General features: G+C 33.1%; 1 protein-coding gene across 2 annotated transcripts in view; it reads left to right on the top strand.

Moving 5' to 3' along the window:
• Positions 1–24,284, top strand: part of LRP1B (LDL receptor related protein 1B) — a 1,745,675-nt gene that overhangs the window by 835,222 nt on the left and 886,169 nt on the right. For both annotated transcript variants that reach the window (XM_020288518.2, XM_076005497.1), the window contains exon 6: positions 11,455–11,712. In XM_020288518.2, the coding sequence (XP_020144107.2) occupies positions 11,455–11,712 (258 nt within the window). The remainder of the gene's footprint in view (positions 1–11,454; positions 11,713–24,284) is intronic.

Below are 24,284 nucleotides of genomic sequence, written 5' to 3'. Positions count from 1 at the left end.
ACTGATTGCACTGAAGAAATTGCACAATAAAGAACTAATTTTATGCTCATCATGGTAGAGGCAGGGCATCAAATGATGCCCCGAGATAGTGTAAGTCTTTGCCAGTGAGCAACTAAAGCAGTGAGAGAAGAGAGTCCACTAAAAACTTTAGGATTCTGTTATAATTTATATTTTGCTGTTCAGTGATTTAGGAGGAAAAAAAAAACACCAAAAAGACTCTTTAGGCAATGGAACTCTTAGTTGTAAGAATAGGAATCAAAATCTCTGCACAATTCAAGGAAGCATCCCTTTAGACAGCATTAGGGAGGGAATGTTTTTATATCACTTGTTGTTTCCTTTGCTACTATTCTTTTTAAAAATAAAGAGAGAGGGAGAAATAAGACAAAACTTCCTATGGCTCCAACTTTAAAATTCTAAGGACAATTTAACATTATATATTAACATATATAGTTTAAAAGTTTCTTTTGGAAAGTGGAGGATTCACCTATAGTTTGCTGCCAGGGCTGATTCTGCTCGTGGGGAGAATAGGCAGATGCTGGTACCATGAGGAGAGAAGTACCTGCTACAGAGTATTATCTTCTTATCAGCCACTTAGTAATTCTTGGAATTCAACTATTAAAATGTTATTACCTTGTCTTTTTTAAAGCACCCCATATTAAAATGTAAGTATTTTTAGAAACAGTAACATATTAAGTCTTACTAACCTTACTATTTTATGACACTGGTAGATCAATAGACTATCAGTAGACTATGTGGATAAGAATGGCTTCTTGCAGAATGACTGACATGAGATGATTCACTATGTAGGATTTTTACTATTTTAAGCAGTCCAAAGGTCTAATTCCTGCATAATTTATCATTCATTCAGCCAAAACTGTGAATAACACTTGATGACATGATGGTGCATGGGAGGCTATTAGCTAGAAGTGAGCCTAACGTCCCAGCACCAGCATAGTAATACAGATTTGTTGTTTGTCACTCTGTCAAATGAAATTTGACACACTGTGATCAATAGTAAGTGGCAAAAAAGTAGCTCAGTGCCTGGAACAGAGTACGAACTTGGTAAATGTTCATTGAATGCTTTTAGTATTTTCTTGAACATTCGGGAAGCAGAATGAGGGGGTACTGGGATGTTGAGAATCAATGAAAGGAGAATCAGAAAACTGGAAGGAACTCAGAGAATGGATTATTTTTGCCAGTTTTGTCCTGTCATTCAGGGCTTTCTCTGGCTTTAGTGTAGTATTGGCATCAAACAGCAATTTGGGAAGCTCTACATAATCTCCATAAGTGTGTCGTCTCCATCAAGGACCCTCCGTACCCCCCATCCCCATCCCCATCAGATGAACATACAATCCCAGGAAAAGCTGTGTGCTTGTAAAGCAAATATAAATGGAGAACAAGCTCCCCCATCTGCCATCAGACTCTATTGCCTAAACCACCAGGCTGTGTTTGAAAGCCTGACCAGATTGCCTGGCCATGGAAAATATTTCCTTATCTTATAGAATATTTTTACCCTCCAACTTCTCTAGCTGATCACTCAGTTGGAAATCACATTTTATGTCAGGATAGGGCAAGAATTTCTGATGGAATTTCTATTATCCAAATTATACAACAGACTTTTTTCCTACTGAAGTACTGTTAATGAGTATGCCAATGTTGGGGTATAAAAACTCCTCATGAATATTCTACTTTTTTTTTTTTTTGCTGGAGGATATCATCTTCACAGTCTAACACCTTTCATGACATCTCTAATCTTTTTTCTAAGAACATAGTTGCAAGATTGATAGTAGAGAACATAACAATGATGTTTTATGTGTCATGACACCTTTCATTCACTCATAGTCTAAGAAAATATCAGACAAGAATGTTTGTCTTCTATTTTCTTCATAACTTACATCTTTACTGTAATCTAGCTGAGGACTTTTTAGTTTGGACATGAAGAATTACATGGCTATATTTATGGGCTTTAGATTTGACAATCAAAAAACTTTCTTTTTATAAATGGCACAACAGATAAGTACAAATTTCTATTGTTGTATTTAATTTTCATAGAATAGTTATCAGATTATTAATTAAATCCTCAATTTAGAATGTGAGATAAATCATATCATTGTCTACAATTACTCACTTTCCCTGTCTTAAATTTGGACCAGTCTAATGAAGATAAAAAGAAATGAAACACATCTAAGTTTATAAAAATTAAAAGTGGTTAAGAAGGTAAAGCAAGAATCTACATATGCATACAACTTTTCTATTGCTTTACTTCAGAAAAATAGTAAGTATGTAGCTATTGATATCCTCAGAAAAGAAAAAGCTTAAAACCTGAGAAGCTGAAAAGTAGGCAGAGTAATAACATTACCAATATGGGCAACACTGGAGAAAGAGGATTGTTAGGAGAGAATGAAAAGGTCATAGAGTTTGATATTTCTGTTAAATATCTAAATGGAGACATTAAATATACAATTGGATCTGCTAGTCTGGAATTAACAGAGAGGTCATTTTTCATAAGAAAATAGTTTTTCAGAGAATCTTCAGGGCATCCTCTGTATCAATTGCAATCAACAGAGATAGAAAAAATGTGGGTTAATAACAGCAGTTGGAGAATGCCCCATTGGGCACCCCTGCGCCGGATTTCATACTTAACTATTGACAGAGATGACTAATATTCTACATATTCCCCCTAGTAAAGCTGCTTACAGTTATTTTAGTCCTGAGAGGGAAAATCTGTTGCATTAGTATCATTTTTTAATGTGTGTGAACATTTCTTCTTGATACTAGAACTCACACACCCTCTGTTGTGCCTTCCATGAAAGATGATTCTGGCCAAATGACAATGTCAAGGTGGCATTTTCTTTTTAGGAACCAAATTAAATGTGACTTTTTAAAGGATCCATGTTTTCAAGCAGTAACTACTTTTTGAATAGGAGTTACTTAGAAGCACTTTTCAAATGAGCCAATATCTATTACATTTTAAACACAAATATTACTACTTTATAACAGAGGAACATGCCTGGGTTGAAAAAATATATTTTTATAGCTAAAGTGGTTCCTGCTGGCTACAATTAGAAAGGTGACTGGGAGATTAAGTAGTCATTGGCCCCCTCTCAGCAACTAATGTGAATTGCCCATGACTGGACTGTCTGCTAGTTCTCATATTCATTCAATAACCTAAAATTTGAATGAATTATATTCTGAAATTTACTAGTATAAACCTTCAGTGGTTATCAACTAAATTTCCTTCCTTGTTTTTCCTAATTATAATCACAACACATTATTTATTTTATTGTACTTATTGAAATACATTATCATTTTTAAATTTATGAATTCAATGAATTCAGTAAAATATCTTTTTTTTTTTTTTTTGAGACAGAGTCTCACTCTGTTGCCTGGGCTAGAGTACCATGGCATCAGCCTAGCTCACAGCAACCTCAAACTCCTGGCCTCAAGCAATCCTCCTGCCTCAGCCTCCCTAGTAGCTGGGACTACAGGCATGCACCACCATGCCTGGCTAATTTTTTCTATATATTTTTTAGTTGGGCAATTAATTTCTTTCCATTTTTAGTAGAGACAGGACCTCGCTCTTGCTCAGGCTGGTCTCCAACTCCTGAGCTTAAACGATACGCCGGCCTCTGCCTCCCAGAGTGCTAGGATTACAGGTGTGAGCCACTGCGCCCAGCCTCAGTGAAATATCTTTAAAAACACTGGTGAGTCTATATTCAATCAGTCTCTCATGTTTCATTCATTTATTGAACAGTTACCATGAACAAATACCTCCTTGGTCTCGTGGACCAGCTCTCTGTGGAACAGGGAAATTATGAGAGCTCCTAATTTGCAAAATGAAAAGGTTTTTTTTGTTTGTTTGTTACATGATATTATGGACTTTTGTTATTATAAAATGAATTTTCTTCCTGAGAAATAATATATTCCATTGCTTCTCAGTTGCCACATTTCAAGTAGAAATATTCTCTAAATGAAGGTGCCAGTATTTCACTAGCAAGGTATAAAAAGCAAAATGATTAAATTGTTTTAAGGTCTATGGTTAATTCAGGTTGTTCAGTAGTTTACCTGAGTGAGTTTTTACAAAGCCAAAGAAAGATTACAAAGCACAATTTTAGACATTGGACTAATCTGGCAACACTGGTTTTATCATCTTCTCTTAAAACTGATCTACTTTCTTTCCTTATTGTTTCTTTTAATGATACCATCATTCTCCCCATCACCTAGACCCAAAATTTCCACATAATTCTTGACTCCATCTCCCTTATTGTCCATAATACAACAATTACTACAATTTAGAAACACTTTATTGCAACAACCCATCTCTACTTAAGATTTCAACTCCTCCTACTTTAGTTTTTTTATTACTTATCATCTGAGAAATCAAAATGATATTTGTGTGTTCAACAGAGATACCTGATACCTACATCCACAAATTTTTCATAATTTGGGGTTGCCTTCTTTATAACTAAAAATGATATTAATACCATTCTTTATTTCACATATAGAACCTGGTATGGGAAACCACAGAAGATTTTTTCAGGGTCTTACATTTCTCCTAATGGCCTCTGCTTCCAGTAGGAATGTTGCCACATATGACCATTCTTCCTTTCCACACTGCATCAATCTAAATAGAAACAAAGATATATTTTCCATTCACCTAACTCCTTTCCAACCTCACTCCAAAATACCACCATCAAGACAATTTTTAAATAAAAAATTTTACATTTTACCTTTTCATCTGACATAACTTATAATATACCACTAACAAAGTAAAAGCAAAAACATTTTCTAAGAATACCAGAAATTATCATTAACAATAGTCACCATGCTGGACAATAGATCTATCTAACTGTAATTTCATATTCTTTGACCAAATCTCCACAACCCCATCTCTCCCCAAACTGCCCCAACAGTTGGTAACAACTATTCTACTCTTATATTTTATAAGATAAACTTTTTTAGATTCACATATAAGTGAGATCATGTGGTATTTGTCTTTCTGTGCCTGGCTTATTTCATTTAACATAATGCTAAGAGAGTGGATGTTGTGTTCCCCGCCACAAAATGATAACTATGTGAGGTAATGCATATATTAATCAGCTAGGTTTAATCATTCCACAATGTATATATCCTTAAAATATCATTTTGTACACAGTAAATACATATAAATTTATGTCAGTCTAAATAAATAAATTTGAAATAAAAGGAAAAGCAAATTTAGAAAGTTAAATAGGAAATTTATCCTTCTCATTATATTCTACTCACTTATATAGTATACTATATATTATTTTTTACTTCATCCTCTTAATGTGTAGTTTTGATCACATTATGTTCTATTTCTAAAATCAGCACTGGCTTCCCATTGCACCTGAAATTAAAAATAAGTTTATCTAGACATTAAATAAATTGTGCAATTTGTCCTTAACCTACTTCCTTGGCTACTATACAGTTTTATGAGTTTTAACCCAGTTCTTTTCACTTGATAGCTGTTAATATATGATCTTAAGCAAGTTACTTAACTTCTACATATCTCAGTTTCCTAATCTGTAAAATATGGTTACATTAGCATCTGATTCATAGGGATGTTGTAAGTATACAATAAACTAATAAATGTGAACTATATATTAGTGTCTGGCTCCTAAAATATGCTCAGAAAAATGCAACTATTGTTGCATTGTATAACTGGTAGAAATACTTCAGTTATACCTTAGATAAAATTGATAAACATAAGTCAATATCTCCCCATCATATTCTAGTCCTTTGCACATCGGTATTTTTATCAAAGCTATTTCTCTCACCTGACTTTCTACTTTTCATTTCTGCATGTTGAATTTCTGTTCTTCCAGTAAGGCAAGGCTGAGATCGAATGCCATTATCATCAGGGAACTTTTAAATTCACTGATGATGTAGCTAACCATTCTCAATGACACTATATCTTTTATGAAAGATACCACATTTTATTATAAAAAAGTAGATCTTCATAGATATACCTTAATCTTTCTACTATAAATAGATTAAATCTTTCTTGAAGGCAGATTGTCTTACTGATATCTTTCAAGTTCCAGTTCAATGCCTGAGATCTATAAATACTAGACAAAAAAATTAAATATGTTTATCTAATCAAAGAATAGCTCAGCCTAAATACATTGTGATGATTAATTGTAGTGCTAAGGTAAATTATATGACAGCTGTAGCACTATATGTTTTCTTCTGAAGTCTAATACTATTTTAATACATTTTTAATTTTTCACATTTGATCCATATATTATTTTTATTATTTTTTTCATTATGGATCAAATGTGACAAAATAGTTTGCGATATATAACAATATGTTTTTATTCTGAATATCATTCATTACAGTAAAGAAATTTTTTTCTACTAAAAAAAATAGTTGAACAATGAAAACAAGAAAAAATCAATACAACCATTATGTTTTGAAAAAGAAAAAACATCAGTGCTGTATCTTTTTCACTTATATTAACTTGATCCACATTTTTAGTTGGTTCAGTTGACTTTGATCTATAATATGTTATATTATTTGAATACTATAATACCATCTCTCTCCTTTTTAAACTCAATAATTTTATCCTAGTATTACATATTTAAATTTTTCTGTTCTTTTCCTAATTTAAATTTTTTTTAATCCCTTAGTTTCTATACAGATTTCTCTGCATTTTCTTTCATATAGAAGTAATTCACTTTCTATGTGGATTTGTATGATTTTTCATTATAAGTTGTTAGCAATTTTAACTTGTCTTTTCTAACTTTGTGCCTATTTTTCTTATTTTTATAGCTTTTATATAATTTGTATATGATAAAATAAAAGTAAAATTTTTAAAATTCCTCTTTAATTATTTTAAGTTCACAAATTATGGAGGTGCACCTACTAAACTTCATTTAGTGGAGATAATTGCTAACAATTATAGGTTTAATTAAGGGAAACCAGAATACAGTATAACTAGATGATATACATTTATAGATGCATGTATTATATACGTGTATATTTGTTAGGTATATATTGATTTGTGAGCATCTCAATCTATTACTCAAATCACTTAAAAGGAAAGAATTAATGCTCAATCAATATTCTTATAATTGAATGGAAGAACAGGAGGTTTAAATGAAACCTTAAAATTTAAGTTTTTTCTCATCTGGGTGTTTTGTCGAGAACTGGAGGTGTTGGAACTGGGTTATGAGCCAAATTCTGGGATTCCAAAGGAATGACCTTTGGCAGGGCTGGGAATATGTGCTCTGGTCCTGTGTCATCTTAGAGAAGTTTGAGCACTGGGAGGATGGACACATTAGAAGCTCTGACTCGGCGGGGTGGCGGAGAGGTGGCAAGGGCAATATATGTAACCTTAACAATATTTGTACCCCCATAATATGAAAAATAAATGTTAAAACAAAACAAAAAGTTTTAAAATATGTTTTATAAATAATATATAATACATACAAATTAAAATAAAGTTTATAATTTTTTTTAAAAATTTAAGTTTTTATTCAAACTGAAAACATTTATTTAGCATCAACTACATATCAGCACCATATTATAAGCATACAAATATACTTTTATTATAATCTTGACTGTGAAAAAATAAGGATATATTAGCAAGAAGGTAGTTGTAGTGGCTTGAAACTTAAATAGATATTTTTATGAATATGGTAAAATGAGCATTTTCATGTTTGCAAGTTTCTCTTCTCAGTTCGCAATTATAGAACCAGTCTTTAAAGATTATAGATAGCACTGATTAATATAACGCATGTAATTGGAAAAAATCAAATCACTTTTTGATCATACAATGTACAAATTTATGTCGTTGTCACTGTTTGGAGAGAGAAACCATTTTTAATACTGTCAACATATGAGGAGTGGCAAGGAGTATGAGGACAATTTTCCTCCTCCATCATGCATCAACTGATGACATGATATAGAGGTTTATTCAACCTAAATCTTGGTTCTCTAAGTTAAAATGTTGTGTGCTTTCTTAAGTTTCAGTCTCTTCCATACAGAAGGCTAATGTTTATTATCTCTCACTAAGTGTAGATGTACGTATCCCTTTGACTGAAGTCATCTAATGTACTTTTCAACTGTTCCTCTGGGAAAACTGTCCATTGACTTTAATGAGGACATCCAGTAAGAACATCACATCACATTTATTCTAGTCAGTCTTTTATCCTTATTCTGCCAGCTAATGGTGCTCTTCAATTGGCATGTATAAACATGAGGTAATGATGCACAATAGAGATCAGATGCAATGTAGGAAGAGACAGTTTACAATCTTTGTCAAGGCTATGCCAGCTTTCATTGTAAAGTACACTAAAAGATTGGTATCCTTTGATCCTGATGATTTCTGTGGGTTCTTACGTTTCAATGGCTTCCCTCCTCCATACTTCACTTTATGTTTATTTGTCTAAAAGGGAAACAACAGTTAATAGTTAGCAGAGATACATGACTATTAATTAAAGCACTTCACAACTTACTTTATAAGTATGCTTCCTCCAATATGTATGTCATTTGTACTTTTAAAGTCACCATTATTAAATCAAGCCCTGTTGGATTATGAAGCATCTGACTCTCTCTTTACTGGTTTTCTGCTTATCTTAGGTTTTAGAATTAGTGGTTCATATGATTTTAATTAAAACAGTTAACTGATCCACTCAAAATACAGCTAAAAAAAATAAAATAAATTGTTTAATGGTGTCAAATAAACGTTGCCTATGTTGACCATTAACCCATTTTCATCTTAATTGCTCAGGGGAATCTTAGTGCTTCTTCATATCTTAGCCTCTCTCGAAAGAGTATTTATTACATACTTAAATGTAGTGACTAGTACCTAGCTAAGAAAATATAAGTCTGGCCTTTGCATAACGTTTTGCAGCAAGGAAGCTTTCAATAGTGGCTCATTTTGAGTGAAAGGCTATTTCACTAAAGGTCATTTCAGTTGTCAAAGGAAGACAGTAAGCACTGACATTAGTGTCAGCACATCTTTGTTAACCTGATAACACAGCCATTCCTCTATAACTTGAGAAATTTATGATCCAACAGATTTCAGGAGTGCCAAGGTCAAGGGGAAAATGACAAAACTAGGACTATAGAAAAGAGACCAAATCTAGACCCCCAAATTAAAGAGTGGCAAGGGCAAGTGAAATAAGTTTAAGATAGATTTAAGAGATTAGGAGAGAAGTCAACTGGCTAACCAGTCTCAGATGTGGTCAATTGACAAAGTTATGTTAAGCAGAGATGATTCATATTTGTACTGATGTTTTAGAATAACGATTTGTTATATAAATGATCTTAGCATTTTTGATACTTTTTGTTGTTGGTTTACACTCAGGCAGTCCAAGATAAATCTATTGTCTCCATTGGAAAGAAATTGTTGGGTCACTTAGTTTTATTATTTCATGTAGACTTTTTTTGTTTATTTTTATTTGTTTTGCTGTTTTTGTTGTTTTTATTAAGTTAAAAATACTTAGTGTCTTTTTTAAGGCAGAAAGGAATCCTATGACTTGATTGAGAGAATTGCTTAGGGGGTAAAAACTCAAATGCATTGGCATAGGGTTTATATTTTAAGCCTGTGAGGGAAGACCCCAAATCATCTTCATTGGAGGCCTCTTCTATCTGAAGGAAACACAAGAAACCTAATATCCCTACCCCTGCTAGAAACCATAGACCACTAAATAACACTGGTTCAAAACTTCAGACTTCTTTAATTGTATTTGAACATAATATATGCATTTGCTTTTTTCCTACCTTTACAATGCTCAGCATCAATTTCTTACAGAATGATCAAATAATGTTTATGAAATTTTTGGAATAGTCAGCCATTCTCTGGATTCCCTTCATTGGTTAAAAAAATCCCAAATTATTTTGTTACATTTCACATAATGTTTCTAAAGAACACTGCTATATAAGAGATCCATTTGTTCTTTTCGCTTATTCAGAAAATTTATATTGAATGACTGCCAAATTCTAGGCTTTTTTCTAGATGCTAGAGATACAAAAGCAGAAGTAGATAATCAGAAAAATAAATAAAATGTATACTATATTTAGAGGTGATAAATGAGAAATAAAACAGTGAAGGTGTATAGAAACTTTAGAGACTGCAATTTTTAGAAGATAAAGGAGTAAAAGAACTCCTCATTAGGAAGAAGACATTTGAATAATGACCTAGAGGAGGTGAGCAAGTCAGCCATTCTGATAATTTGGGAATAATTATTCCAAGAAGAGGGTAGAGCCTCTGAGGTGGCACCTTGCCTGGCTTGTTCCAGGAACAACAATAAGTACAGCCAGTCTGGAGTGAGATGAACAAGGGTGAGAGTAGTAAGGAGATGAAGGAAATAAGATTAAAGAGGTAATGAATATACAGATAAGGTAGAGTTTTATAGATCATTATAAAAGCTTTAACTTTTGCCTTGATTGGAATGGGCACCCTTTGAGGGATTAAGTAAAAATCAGTGAGAAGGCTATTGGAACAATTTAGGTGAGAGATGATAGCAGCTTGGGGCAGGATAGTAACAGTAGTTACTGAGAAGTGGTAGGATTCCTATTATGTTTGACATCATATTCAAGGGGATTTATTGATGCATTGGATATGGTTCATGAAAAAAGAAAGAGTTAAAGATTTCCAAATATTTCATATTCCCCAATTAGCAGAAAAGCTATTCTTAATGTGATTGTACAGCTAAACTCTCTCAACACTAATTTTATATGGGATTTTACAATTACTTTCAAATATTCTGTCGAAAGTCTGGGCAGTTAGTATATGTTCGTAAAAAAACTCATCAGTTCTAACACCAGCAAAGCAGCATTGTTCAAAAAAAGTGGTATTGAACAAGTTCGTTTTACATCAAGAGTCTTATTTTACTGACTATAGGGAAGGGATGTGAAAGGACGTGGCTCAGTAATCATAATCTAGTCACTAAGAGAATGTGTGATTGTTTGGCTTTAGGGGTCACTCAAGAAGCCAATGAGGCCAAAGTCACAGGTGCACTCTTTGTATGAGCCTATGAGTTTTGCATGGTCTGCTCCAGAGAATCTATTTCTGACCTCATACATTCAACTCAGAAAAGCATGCCCTTACTCACAAGGGAAGCCTGCAAAACTGTATAGGGAAGTCAGTACATATCCATCATCATTGCTAGAAAATTAACTCACAACACTTCCTTTATTTACCAGCAATGGAAGTAAATGGCATGTCCTCACATTTGGACAATACATTGTGACTAAGGAAATAAGAAAAACAAATAAATGCTCAGTAGAATATGTTTTCTACAGAGAAAGGGACTTAAAATAATTAGTGCAGCATATATGTGGTTTGTTAAAGTATTTTTACAAGCAATTTTTATTTTAATGATGCATTAAAAGTATAAAGATAACTTTTAATGAATAATGCAAAACTTTTAAAAGAATGACTCTCTTATTGGACTCACTTCTCTCTTTTTCTTTTATTCCAGAACCTACAGATAGGCCACCTATGCTGTTAATTGCAAATTTTGAAACAATTGAGATTTTTTATCTTAATGGAAGTAAAATGGCAACCTTGAACTCAGTTAGTGGAAATGAAATTCATACTCTGGATTTTATTTATAATGAAGATATGATTTGTTGGATTGAATCAAGAGAATCTTCAAATCAACTCAAATGTGTCCAGTTAACAAAAGCAGGAAGATTAACAGATGAATGGATAATCAATATTCTTCAATCTTTCCACAGTGAGTGTTTAAATTCAATATCATGTGTCACCCTTTAACAATTCCACTTACAGATCAGTAGGCTGGATTCTCAGATTTCTAACAAAGCCTATGGCTGTTGGAAAGCTATATATGCAAATATGAATGAACTTAACTGCATTCACTATATGTTTTGCATATACAAACACATACACATATAGTTTCTCTATTTATGTAACTAGTGAATTGTAGAGTTAATTGTAATTCTTTCTCTAATGCTTACTATAGTGTCACCTTGCTGGGAATTGTGATTTTTCACAAAGTGGTAGTTCACAATATGATAGCAAAGGTGAGATCTTTTTTTAAAAACCAAGAAACAAAGTTGATAATTATGTTTATTGATTGTAGTGTCTGTTAAAAATACCTTGAAAAGTATTTGGTTTATGCTAAATGTTAGAAACTATTTGTGTTTGTTGACTTTTCTCAAACACAATTTTTATACATCCTCTTCCAATGAAGTAACTTGTTATTTGTGATTCATTTTGATTTCTTATGTCAGAAGTCTGATAAACTAATAACTGTCCTCTTTCTGCCTATCACCACAAACTGAAATCCCACTGTTACAAGCACACATGCATATGCATACATATGTGAATTCTTTCTTTCTCTCCCTGTGCTTACACATAGAATATAAAAATTTATTTGTGCATACTTGGTTAAATTATATGCATGAAAATTCAACATGTGCCCATTTAACTTATGATTTACAGAAAAACTTTTTTTCACAAATGTTGCTAACATAAAAATCTATGGAGAAATGAATAAAAATGTACGATCAAGTTAAGAATGAAAGAAAGATAGAATAAGTATAATTTTCAAATGTAAAATATTTGGGAACTTGGATTCAATAATTTTATTTATTAAATTTTTTGATATACAGTTAAATGGACTAGTTATTGATCCTTATTAAAGATAAAGAAATAATACTACATAATAGTTGATAGCTGTGATTAGATTAAATAGATGAATGGCAAAACTTGTAAAACCTGAAATATACAGGTATGATTTTATATACTCAAGTGAACAGAAATGTTTAACAAATAGCATCCAATACTTTGAAGATGTTAATGTAAATAAAACAATTGATAAAGCTATTTATTGTGACAGTGGACCAAAAATCCTAAAGAGAACAGTGGATATTTCAAGAATTCTATGAAGAAATGATCATTGAAAATAAATAGTAACTAACAAGTAGTAGCAGCAAAAGGATCACTTGCCTCATGATATAAATATTTCAGACATTGGCTTACCCAGCAATTGGAAGCTCTTTGAACATGAGGCCCCATTCCTTATAGCAATTACCTCAACTAATCCAACTGTGTTTGTCCCCAGCAAATGGAATACCATGCAAATAGCTAAAATACTCAGTTGTCAGGTAAAATTATTTTCCAAGCTTACTTCAGCAACTTTGTCTCTACATTTAATATGCCCTAATAATAGTAGTAATCTCTTCTTTAATATATATTTTGAAAATAATTATTTTTAAAATAAATCCAGGGAAAGTCAAGTAATTACATATCAGAATACCTATAGAAAATGATCTGTAACTTAGATTACATTTGATTTACATAATAATTCTTGGCTAATTTACAAAAATAAAGTGACTGATTTTTGTTAGAGAATTCACTGAAATGCAAACTAGAATAATCATTTCAAACCATAAAAGATAAATGCACTAGAAATATTTTAATTAGGGTAAATAATTTTTGACGAAGTCAGGTTTATGCAATGTAATTGCATAGCACTTTAGAAAAAAAGTGATTAAATGTGTGGAAGTAATTTAATGATGGGAGTGGGGCAGGGATGTGGGCAGGGCTGGGCTTCTCTGTCATTGCCTATAAGGCATGCATTTTACCAACATGTCACAGAAGACCTGCCATTGGGTATGATGGGCTCTGCATTCACCATGACAATCTGTAAGTTGATAATGAAGTCTGAATATTCTTTGCATGTATAATTACATAAAATCTGTCACACCATATAAGCAAAAATAATGAACTAATGGAAGTCTTTCCGAATACCTGTCACTATCCAGTGTTCCAGAGATTATCTTTTGGTTTTCCTCACCTCTCTAGCTATTATTTTTAAGTGCTTGTCTCTGAACTTACCTAAAGAGAACATTATTTTTTGAAAAAAAAAATAAAAAATTTATTTTTCAAAGGATTACAGAGAAGAAAATCAATCATTTACAGTTCAAACTGTCTTTCAGTTAAAACTTGCACAATAATATATAGTAAACATTTTATTACAATATTTAAAAAAATTCATTGCATACCCCATCTCATTGGGTACCTACTGCATCTCTGTGTAATAAGCAGGAGAGACATCCCCTTTCTGTTTTATAGTAGACAACTGAGCTTTTAACTCAAAGCTCAGAAGTATTATGCAAAGCTGAATGGGTAAAAAGAAGACAGAAATGGGACATTTCTTTAGTCTTATGCTTTTTCTTCTATGTTAGAAGGGCAAATCTACTCCAAACAATAATTTCTAATATCTAAATTTTATTGAATGTGCTAAATGACTATTTGCAACACAGGTATTATTCCCCTTTTATTCATGAGAAAACTGAGACTCTGAGAAGCTAAGTAATAGCATGCCAAGTATTGGCTACAGGTTTGGGTTTGGGTCAGACTTTATAGTTTTTCTAAAAATCACACTGCCCCTGGGTCTTGAGTTTTATTTCGACTCCGTTGTTGTTGTTGTTGTTCGTATTTTTGTCATTTTAACAAACTAAAATGATGGTTCACTAATATTAGTAACAGTGGCTCACAAAGACAGGGTCTTTCAGCAGGAGAGAGATATAAAAGACTTGAAAAGGAGATGGAAAAATAAGTTGTGGAAGCCTATGCCATTTGAAAAAGCCCACCAAATGATTCTGATATGATCCCTTTAAGAGTCCTACCTTTGATAATTTGAATCAATCCTAAGCAATATTGTGAGAGAATGAAAGTGAGGGATAATATGCTCAATAAATTATATTAACCAAGGAGCATTGAAGGATATGCTAGAGTTTATGCTTCTTATTGAATTTTATTCATCCTTTTAAAGATGGCTGATATTTATTATTTAGTATTTTAGCCAGAAAGTTGCAGACTATGATGATAATTTTGGAATTAAGTATTTTGTAAGCAAAATTGGTTTTCCAATAAAGTATTCACACAAAGCACATTTGTAGCTGCTAATTATTTCTCAAAATTTTACTTGAAGAGTACTGTGGTAGGAACACAGATACCCAAAATAACAAAAATTATGGGATTTACAAAAGTGGTGATCTCCATCTGTTTCCTCAGGACAAAGTTCATGGAGATGATTGAGACAGATAAGGATATTTTCTGAGTTAATCCCTTATTAAGGAAGATGATTCAGAGCCATATTACCATCTCCCAGCTGAACAGTAGATACTTTCATTCTGTTTCTATGTGTGATTTGAAATATTTTAGGATCACTTTTAAGATTCTCATATGAACTTGACCAGCTTGTCTTGATCCATTCATGGGCTCAGCTCCAGTCCAGTAGAGTATGCCTAGCAAAAAATAAAAGGATTGCCCATTCTTTCTGGAATTAGCTTCTGAATTAAACCCCTTCACTGAATTTTATCTTCTTTTTTGTTAGCCTGTTTCAATGTCACCCTTAGATCATGTTCCATTTGAACCTCTGCCTACAGCCACTAAATTAAATTCTTGATTGGATAATTTTTGAATTTTGATACTCTACTTGTGTCTTTTATATGACTTTTACCTTGAGTTAGCAATTGTCTAATAATCACATAATATTAAGGAATGACATTTACTGAATGTTTACTTTGCACATTAGGAATTTTACATAGTTACCCCATTATCATCACATATAATTATATGATATAGATACTATTTATAATTGTCAGTTTATGCATGACAAGCTTAAAAATGTGAAATAATTTCTGTAAGTTTGCCTATACCTCTTGATCTCAATAGATATTTAGTAATGACCTTTCTTGCTTCTTCTCAACTGCCTTATTAGCCTGTTTCACTGCTTCACAAACATCCTCCATCAAGGTATGTCTGGACAAGAAAGACCAAATTTTGTCCCTATTATAAATATAAGCATAGTCTTAGGACAAAAAAAATCCACGTAGAGAAATAGAAAATGTTAGTCCCAAATAGTGGCAGCTTATATTGAGCCTGCAGTTTAGAAGATGATTATGGAACTTTGTAGCAACATCCTAAGATTAGTCAGTGACAGACAATGACATAGAGATCATCATAGAAATTTAGCATACTTTATTTATTATATGTTATATTTATTATATGTTTAAATACTGAATTTTTAGGAGATTTTCTCTACAAACTTCCTTTCTGTATCTAATTAGTGAAAGTCATATCACATTGTTTTAATTTGCCTTTTTATAATTGCTAGTGAACTTGTTCACTCCAGTGTGGACTTGTATGTCCACTTTAATCTTTACAACTCTGATAGAAAGATTATGATACTCCATTACTTAAAATAAAAATACGTTAGCTTCCAGTTTATCTTAGGATGAAATGAAATTTCATCATCTGGCTTCTTTGTAGGCAGTGACCTACCTTGCCTCTTACTTCCACTCAAATTCCATATTCTACCTGAAAAGTATACTTAACACTTTTTAAAACGCACTTTGTGCTTTTATTTCCATGCATGTTTGCATGCATTGCTTCTTCACCATAGAGCATATGTTCTCATTTCTTATAGAAGCAAGCATCTCTTACACATTCTTTAAGGTATTGTGTCGTTTCCAAAAATTTTCCAGTTGAATTTAGCAGCCCTCCTTTGTGAACTGAAGTCATCATAGCACAATTCATGATATTATACTTATGTGTTAACCTGCTAGTTTACCCCAAATAAAGAAGTGACTCCTTTAAGTTTAGGAGTGTGTGTTTTATTTATCCTTGTATCAAAATTTTAGCAAAATGCCTATCTGTGTTAGAAAGCAATGTAGGTTGAGCAAACAAAGGTGGCAAGTAAAGTGTTAGGAGTTGAGGCTTAGAGGAAAGAAGGTTTAATCATAGGGAGCCAGTTTACTGATAGAATATGCCAAATCATGACCAGAGACAGAAAACTTGTCTACATGCTGGCTAAGTAAGATCTAGTCTGTGTCTGGATAATAGCCTCTACATGTTAATCTTGATGTTTCTGAGATACTGGGTCTGCTTAGCAACTACCAGCTTTTATTTGGGCACAGCCTCTGACTTCCCAGGATGTGAACCTATAGATTTATTTTACCACCTAATCTCAATGAACATAGGAACAGCTTGAAACAAACCTTTTTGAGCACCCCCTCCCAAGACAGTTATAATTAAACAGGATTAGAGCCAAGGCTTTTACAATAGAGGTCAATTAATTTTTAGTGCAGGCATCAATCAAAACAAGAGTGTGCACTTTTTAACTTTTTCTCCCCATGGTCTAAGTAGACATTTTTGTGGGAATTTCCGTTATTTTGTACATGTCATCCTATGTAATTATTATCAAGATTCCAGATTCCTTTTGGGGTAAGAAATAAAGAACAGGGTTGGGGTGTCCATGGTATCTCTCAACCTCTGAGAAAGTGTCAGCTACCTTAGACCTGGGAATTTAGGTTTTTCACTCTTTATCAGAAATGAAGCTTGTTCAACAATTGATCAGTTTTAATTCCAGCATTCTGTCAGAAAGAGTTCAAGAGTTGGTCAGCTCTTACTGAGAAGAAACAAAGAAATAATGATGATGACCATCCTCAATCTCATAAATTAATGAGATTTTTGAAAAAAAGAATACAGTCAACCTTCTGCATCTGAGGGCTCTGCAATCTTGAATTAAACCAACCATGAATTAAACCAACCATGGATCAAAAATATTTGAAAAAAAATACAAAATAACAATACCAAGGAAAATATTACAACAATAAAAATACAAATAAAAATACAGTATAACAACTATTTACATAGCACTTACATTGTATTAGGTATAATGAGTAATCTAGAGATGATTTAAAGTATGTTACAGGAGTGGGTAGGTTATATGCAAATACAGCAGGTCCTCAATGCTATTTCCTTCAACATTGTTTTGTAATAAAAAAAAAAAATCAATTTCCAGATGGGAACACTGTCTGTGTGGAGTTTGCATGTTCTTCCCATCTGCATGGTTTTCTTTGGGTACTCCAGTTTCTTCCCACATCCCAAGGCTGTGCATGTTAGGTGAATTGGTGTATCTACATGGTCCCCACCTGAGTGAGTGTGGGTGTGTGTGTGAGTGGCCCTGTGATAGAAGGGTATTCTGTTCAGGGCTGGTTCCTGCTTTTTGCCCTGAGCTTCTGGAATATGCTATAGCTACCCACAATCCTGAACTGGAATAAGTGGGTAAATAATTACTTTACTTGTTTTTATTAATCTTTCTTAAATATATGGCTTATACTTATTTCAAAGTTAAATATTAGAAGTGTTTTGTTCTTTATTTAGAATTTTGGTAATGTTTTTGTGACCAGAATTATGCTGTAGGAACTTAACTCTTGTTTATATCAATTAGCCTATAGTCAAATTGGTTTTGTTATATGTCATTTCCCTTAAAATCAGTTTCCAAGAATCTATCAACAATGTTGAGTGAGGATTTTTTGTACCACATCCTTTTACTTAAGGGACATAAACATCCTCAGATTTTGGTATTGGGTGGGTGGAAGAGTGTTCTGGAACCAATCTCCTACAGATACCTAGAGGACTGTATTTTTTCTTTGATCTAGAATGCCCATTTCCTCCCCATCCCAAAGTGGGTTATTGCTGCTTAGTATTTTTAGCTATTTAGAATCCAGACTTTTTGATCAGCATAACTTGTGAAGAAGTAAACTTTGCACAAAATCTTGGTTGCAGTAACTTATTTTATATTATTCCCTAAGAAACTGAAAAATCCTAAACACATCTTATATGATGATGTAATAACTCATTATTCCCAGAGATACTTTTTTACTAACTGCTACGTTATACATAAATACATGTTTTATTAAATTTTTTATACTTCTTAAAAGCTTTTCATCTTCTATTTAGCACATTTGTATGGAAACATAAAAAATACTTTTTTTGGAGACACAGCTCTGTTTGTGTGTGCTTGTGTGAAGCTAATTAATACAATGCATTCTTGATGGGATCTGGAATTGTAGGTAGGAAATCAAATCATCTACTGAAAGTTACAAAGGACAATTAAAATTAGCAAAGATATTGGTCTGCGAGCATATTTCCAGAAAACTTTCTGACTCTCTTCTTGATACTACATGTTTAATGTTGTAGGTATTAGTATTAAATTATTGCTTAATTTTTACGTTAACATTCGATGAATTTATGTTTGAAGTAGGTAACTCGTTCTGATTTACAATCAGTACTTTGACATAAAAAGCCTTCCTGAGTGACGAGTTAAAAATAAAAATAACAAAAACAAAAATAAAAAACCTCTTAACACTCTGTTCTGCTATAAATTTGTCTTTATTGTTATTTTGGCTGCAAAAACTATTATTATTTTATTGTCATTTGGCAACAAGTTTGCAACTCAACATAGCAGAAATTAGATATATGCTAGGCTTCAATTTTTTTTATTTATTTTTCTTAAGCATTTGTTAAAATATATTTCACACATACCTTAGACACAAAGGTACTCCCCTCCAAATTGTGTTGGATGCTGTATTGAACTTTTAAATTATGATTGTCAAAGTTAGTATTTTTTGTCTCTATTCACATATCTGCTTGTTTCATTAATGAATTTGATTAATCTAAGTGGTAATCTTTCAATTATTCCACCACTGTGCCATATACATAGTACAAAATGATATTCAGCAGGTTCACTTTATATGCCAATCTGACATTGGGAAGGTAAAAGAAAACACAAGGTAAGATGTTCTTTTCATCATGAATAAGTCATGAAATATATTTGAAATCCATAATGTTTAATTACTGAAGCTGGTGTTTCTTAAGGGAAGAATGAAGGAAGTAGGGAAACATAGAAAACAGAAAGAAAAAAGAGAAATCATCACTTTTGTGGCAAGTGGCCTAGTAAAATAATTTCTGATTTTATATTTATTTGATAATTTTTTCTCTTTAAATATAATTGTTTATTTTCATTCTTTTTTTTATTTTATTTATTTTCCTAAGAGATTCCTATTATGTAAAATGGGCATTTTTTCCCTCATGTTTCCTGACTTTTGAAAGTTTTAAATCTTGTAGGGACATTTATAAGATATTGGGAACTGATCAGTGAACAATAAGAAACTAATTAAAGTAATAAAACTAGCATGAAACATTTCAGATTTTCATTAAGATTTTTATTTTCATATTTTTTGTAACATCTTGTGACTTGTAGCCTTATTTTAACATTGGGCTTTGTATTTCACCTATCATAGTATTTGGGGTGAGTTTATATGGTCTTAGCTCTGCATTAACTAGCTGTATGACCTTACACAAATAATTTTAAACCAAAATTTTTTTCACATAATTGCTAGAATCCCAGATCTAAACATTCTTTCTGTTTCCATTCAATTCTGCTTGGTTTTCTTGTAATTTATGGTGTAAGTGTGTGTTTGTGTGGGGGAATATTTGGATAGGGGATATTTGTCTCTCCTCTCTATTTTCTCCTTTTCGTTATTCTCCCTCTTAACCATTCACAGTTGAGGTAACTTTATCCTTTTATAGTACCATTTCCCTAGGTTCCTTGGGCCACCGTTTCTGAAAGACATTCTTGGAAAAAATGATTTCATGGTCAAATGAGTTCGGGAAATTTGACGCTATATAACCTTATTGCACATTTACAATATCATAGCATGTTGAAAATTGTGAGAATTCCTTCAGTAAATTACCTATTTAATTTTGTTTAGCTCTAAATTTCTTTAATTTATTTGAGTACTCAACGCTTTATTACTATTTTAGTGGAGTATCTGCGTGTTTCTGTGCAGGCACTTATTTCTAAAGATGTGATGTGTGTGTATGTGTATAATACATATTAACATTCCAACTATCTAGTACTAGCTTCCCATTATTATTTGTAGAATATTGTTTTAAAGGCCTCCTATAAGTGGGATCCTCCTATTACCTTTTTATATGTGGGCTGTATCTGTGGCTAAATCCATAAAGCTCCCGTTTACCAAGAGCTGTACCATCTTACTTTAGCTTTTCCGGTTGCGGCTCAGTGTGGTGAAGAGGTCTGTACACCAGAAGTCAAGCAGTCCCAGGGCCCACTGCACTGCCCATTATGGTCACCATGTAGGTCTTTTAAGGCAAGAAGTTGGCCTTAGCCACAGAGAATACAAACAGGGTAACAGCCTCATCAAGGTGAATGGATGGCATCTGGAGACCATCCCACCACGGACACTACTAGAATCTGTTCTGTTTCTGGAGAAGGAGCAGTTTGCTGGTGTGGACATTGGTGTCTGTGTGCAGTCATGTGGCCCAGATTTATGCTATCCGTCAGTCCATCTTCAAAGCCCTGGTGGCCGATTACCAGAAATATGTGGATCAAGCTTTCAAGAAGATTGAAGACATCCTTATCCAATATAACCAAACCCTGCTGGTAGCTGACCCCTGTCTCTGTGAAACCAAAAAATTTGGAGGCCATCATGTCCATGCTCGCTGCCAGAAATCCTACTATGAAGTCTGTCATGAGGATCAGGATTCTCCTTTATAATAAACAATGTTGTGGGATTTTAAGGTTTAAAAAAACAGAGAACCTTACTCTATCAACAGTTTTATTTTGTTTGTTTGTTTGTTTGTTTGTTTGTTTTTTTAAGCCATTTCTTCCCAGAGGCTCAAGTTTTAGTCTGTACTCAGAGGGTTATGGGATCCAAATGCCAAATGGAGATTGTGGTGACAAAACCAGAGACTGCCTCAGAGTTGAAGCTTGGAGGAATTAAATATGAAATAAAGATTTGAACATATGTGAAATTCATCAGGAAAGGGCCTAGCCTAAAAGGTAGTTTGTAGTTGAGGAGGGTAGCTTGGAGTGTACTCTAGAACTAGCTTAGAAATGTAGCTGGTGTCAAGTAACATTCAATTTAATTGTGTATAATTTAATTTTCCATGACTTCAGTAAGGGTATGGTGACATAACCTATTGATAAGAGAGGAACAATGTTAAATGTTGAAATAGTGAAGAATTTTTTAAATGTTTATGAGATATGGGTCTAGGAACAAAATATATATATTGTGTTAAGGACATATTCACAGGCATTCCAGTTGTTAGAAAGATGGAATTTTGTGGTGGAGGCCTGTTAGTTTTCTAAGCACCTCATAAAACTTAGGCCTAAACTTCAAGCTTATTCAATTCCCTTTTCTCTGATTCTGTGTTCTTCAAAATTTTTCAGATTTGGTTTCTCAGATACCATGATACTAGGAAGGAGTTTGTTGGGATAGTTTCTGTTAGTAATTGTATCACTGAAACCTCTAATCAGTGGTGATAAATTAACAAATTGACATTCTGGTTGATACATTAGTCTCCTGAGAGTCTGGCAAGTATGAAATAATTCCCCAAAACCTGATAATCCTTTGGTGAACAACTTAAATAGAATTTCTGAAATTGCAAATCTGATGATTAGATCTTAAATCTATGGTTATAAAACTTAGGTACAGAAATGTTTTAGTCCGTGCTTAAAATACTTTGTAAGTCTTTATCATCTTAATGACAACACTTACTTGATAAGATTATATAAGGTGTCTTAGCAACTCTTGTTATTTTAACGTGAAGATTAATCTAGATATTTTTAATCTTTCTATTTTAAAGTATTATTTAAGAAGGTATCTGTCTATATATGACATATAATTATTCAGTCCACTTTTACTCAAAAAAGCAGGTAGTAAATTTCCAAACCTGAATAGTAGAAAAAGCCCTATATATTACTGATCAATAATGAGTCTAATATTCTAACATTTAAACAAATCCATGTTTTAAAACATGCCCCTGAAATGTGCTAGAGAATGTTAATTGTTAGTCTCAAAAGCCTGACGCACAAAAAATATTATTTCCATAACCAAAGAAGCTTCCATTTTGGATTTACATGTTGTTGGAAAATACCATTTTGCTTACTGAAAACTACAACAGCAACAAAAACCTTCATAGAATTTTCTTGTGACTTTGTAGACTATTAGAGCCTGTATGACCTAGTGAGAATAATTCATTATCCATAATTCATTGTCCATATCCAATAATTCATTATCCATATTCATTATCCAATAATTCATTATCCATATCCATTATCCAAATACTTCACTTGGCCTTAAGACTCAATTTGGGTTTTGTGTTGTTTAAATATATCCTGATAATTTGTTTGGAGTCATTATAGGTAGATTGTTGTGTCCAAGAATTCTGTATCTCAGAACAGAATGTCAGTAACAAGCTCACACCAACGTAAGCAACAAATGGAGGTATATTTAAGCTAGCTCGAGCTAGGGTCCAGGTCCCAGAGCACCAGCTCAGTGGTCTCTTTAGACAAGGACCCATGGCAAGGTTTTAGCACAGGTTTTATACTTTCAATTGTTGTGCAACTCGGGTTACTGGTTACGAGTGGTATCCGGAGCCCACCTAGCACCCACACATCCCACTCAAGCTGTTCACGCACTGATCATGCTGGCCATGTATTGATTTATCGATTGGTTGGCTAGGTCCCAGGGACTTTGCACTTATCAGGTAGTGCCTTACTGGTTTCCTCCCTGGGGCCTTGTTTGTTCTCTCTCTCTCTCTCTTTTTTTTCTTTTACTTTGTAGAAGCCTGTCATGGCTTCAGTCAGGCTAAGTGGCAAGCAAGCAAGCGAATTATAAAAGCTAAGGTACAGAAGCCAAGATAGGGTTAGCTTGTACCCCACAAGATGAAATTAAAATTATTTTATATTCTCTAATTTATCTTTATAGAAGATTCATTATGCCTAAAAGAATAATTTTTTCTGACATTAGTATATCAGTTTAGGCTCTATGCAGGGAACAGAAAACTCACTACTTAAATCAGGAAGTGCTTTAATAGAACATGCTCCCAAAATTGTTATAAGAGATAAAGGAGAAAATTCTAGAATGGGGCTTTGGAAATGACACCCAGAGCAACATAGTTCTTTAGGAGCCACTATTTCTGAGGCCTTCACTATAACTGTGCTGAAATCAAGAACCCACTGTTGCTCTTGCAGCTGCCTCTGAGTACTCTAGAAACTGGAAATTAGACATCCACAGCTATAATCCAAGAGTTACAAAGGCTTGTGAAGATGCCACTGCCATTGTTGTTGTAGTCCACACTACTTCTTGTCACCCAGGAAGCTGGATGATGAACACTGAAACACTCTCCAAGTAAATGTCTTGTTTCTAACAATCATGCTTTCCAATTAGAAAAGTTAAAATGTGCACGAAGGTGGTTTCACTCTCACTTCTGCTTGCGAATTTCTGAATGTACTTTGCTAAGCTTAGAGAACCTTAGCCTCAAGTGAAAAAGGTAGTTTTAAGCTTTTGAATCTCCTCAAATGGACAGAGAATAAACTGAGGTTGAAAGATACAATCCAGAGTATCCAGTACAATTGTTTTTGGTGTCTTTTATCTAGAAATATTAACAATTCTTTCATAA

The sequence above is a fragment of the Microcebus murinus genome, chromosome 8 (assembly GCF_040939455.1).
Source record: "Microcebus murinus isolate Inina chromosome 8, M.murinus_Inina_mat1.0, whole genome shotgun sequence".
NCBI lineage: Eukaryota > Metazoa > Chordata > Mammalia > Primates > Cheirogaleidae > Microcebus > Microcebus murinus.
This window is presented reverse-complemented; position numbering and strand designations above follow the sequence as displayed.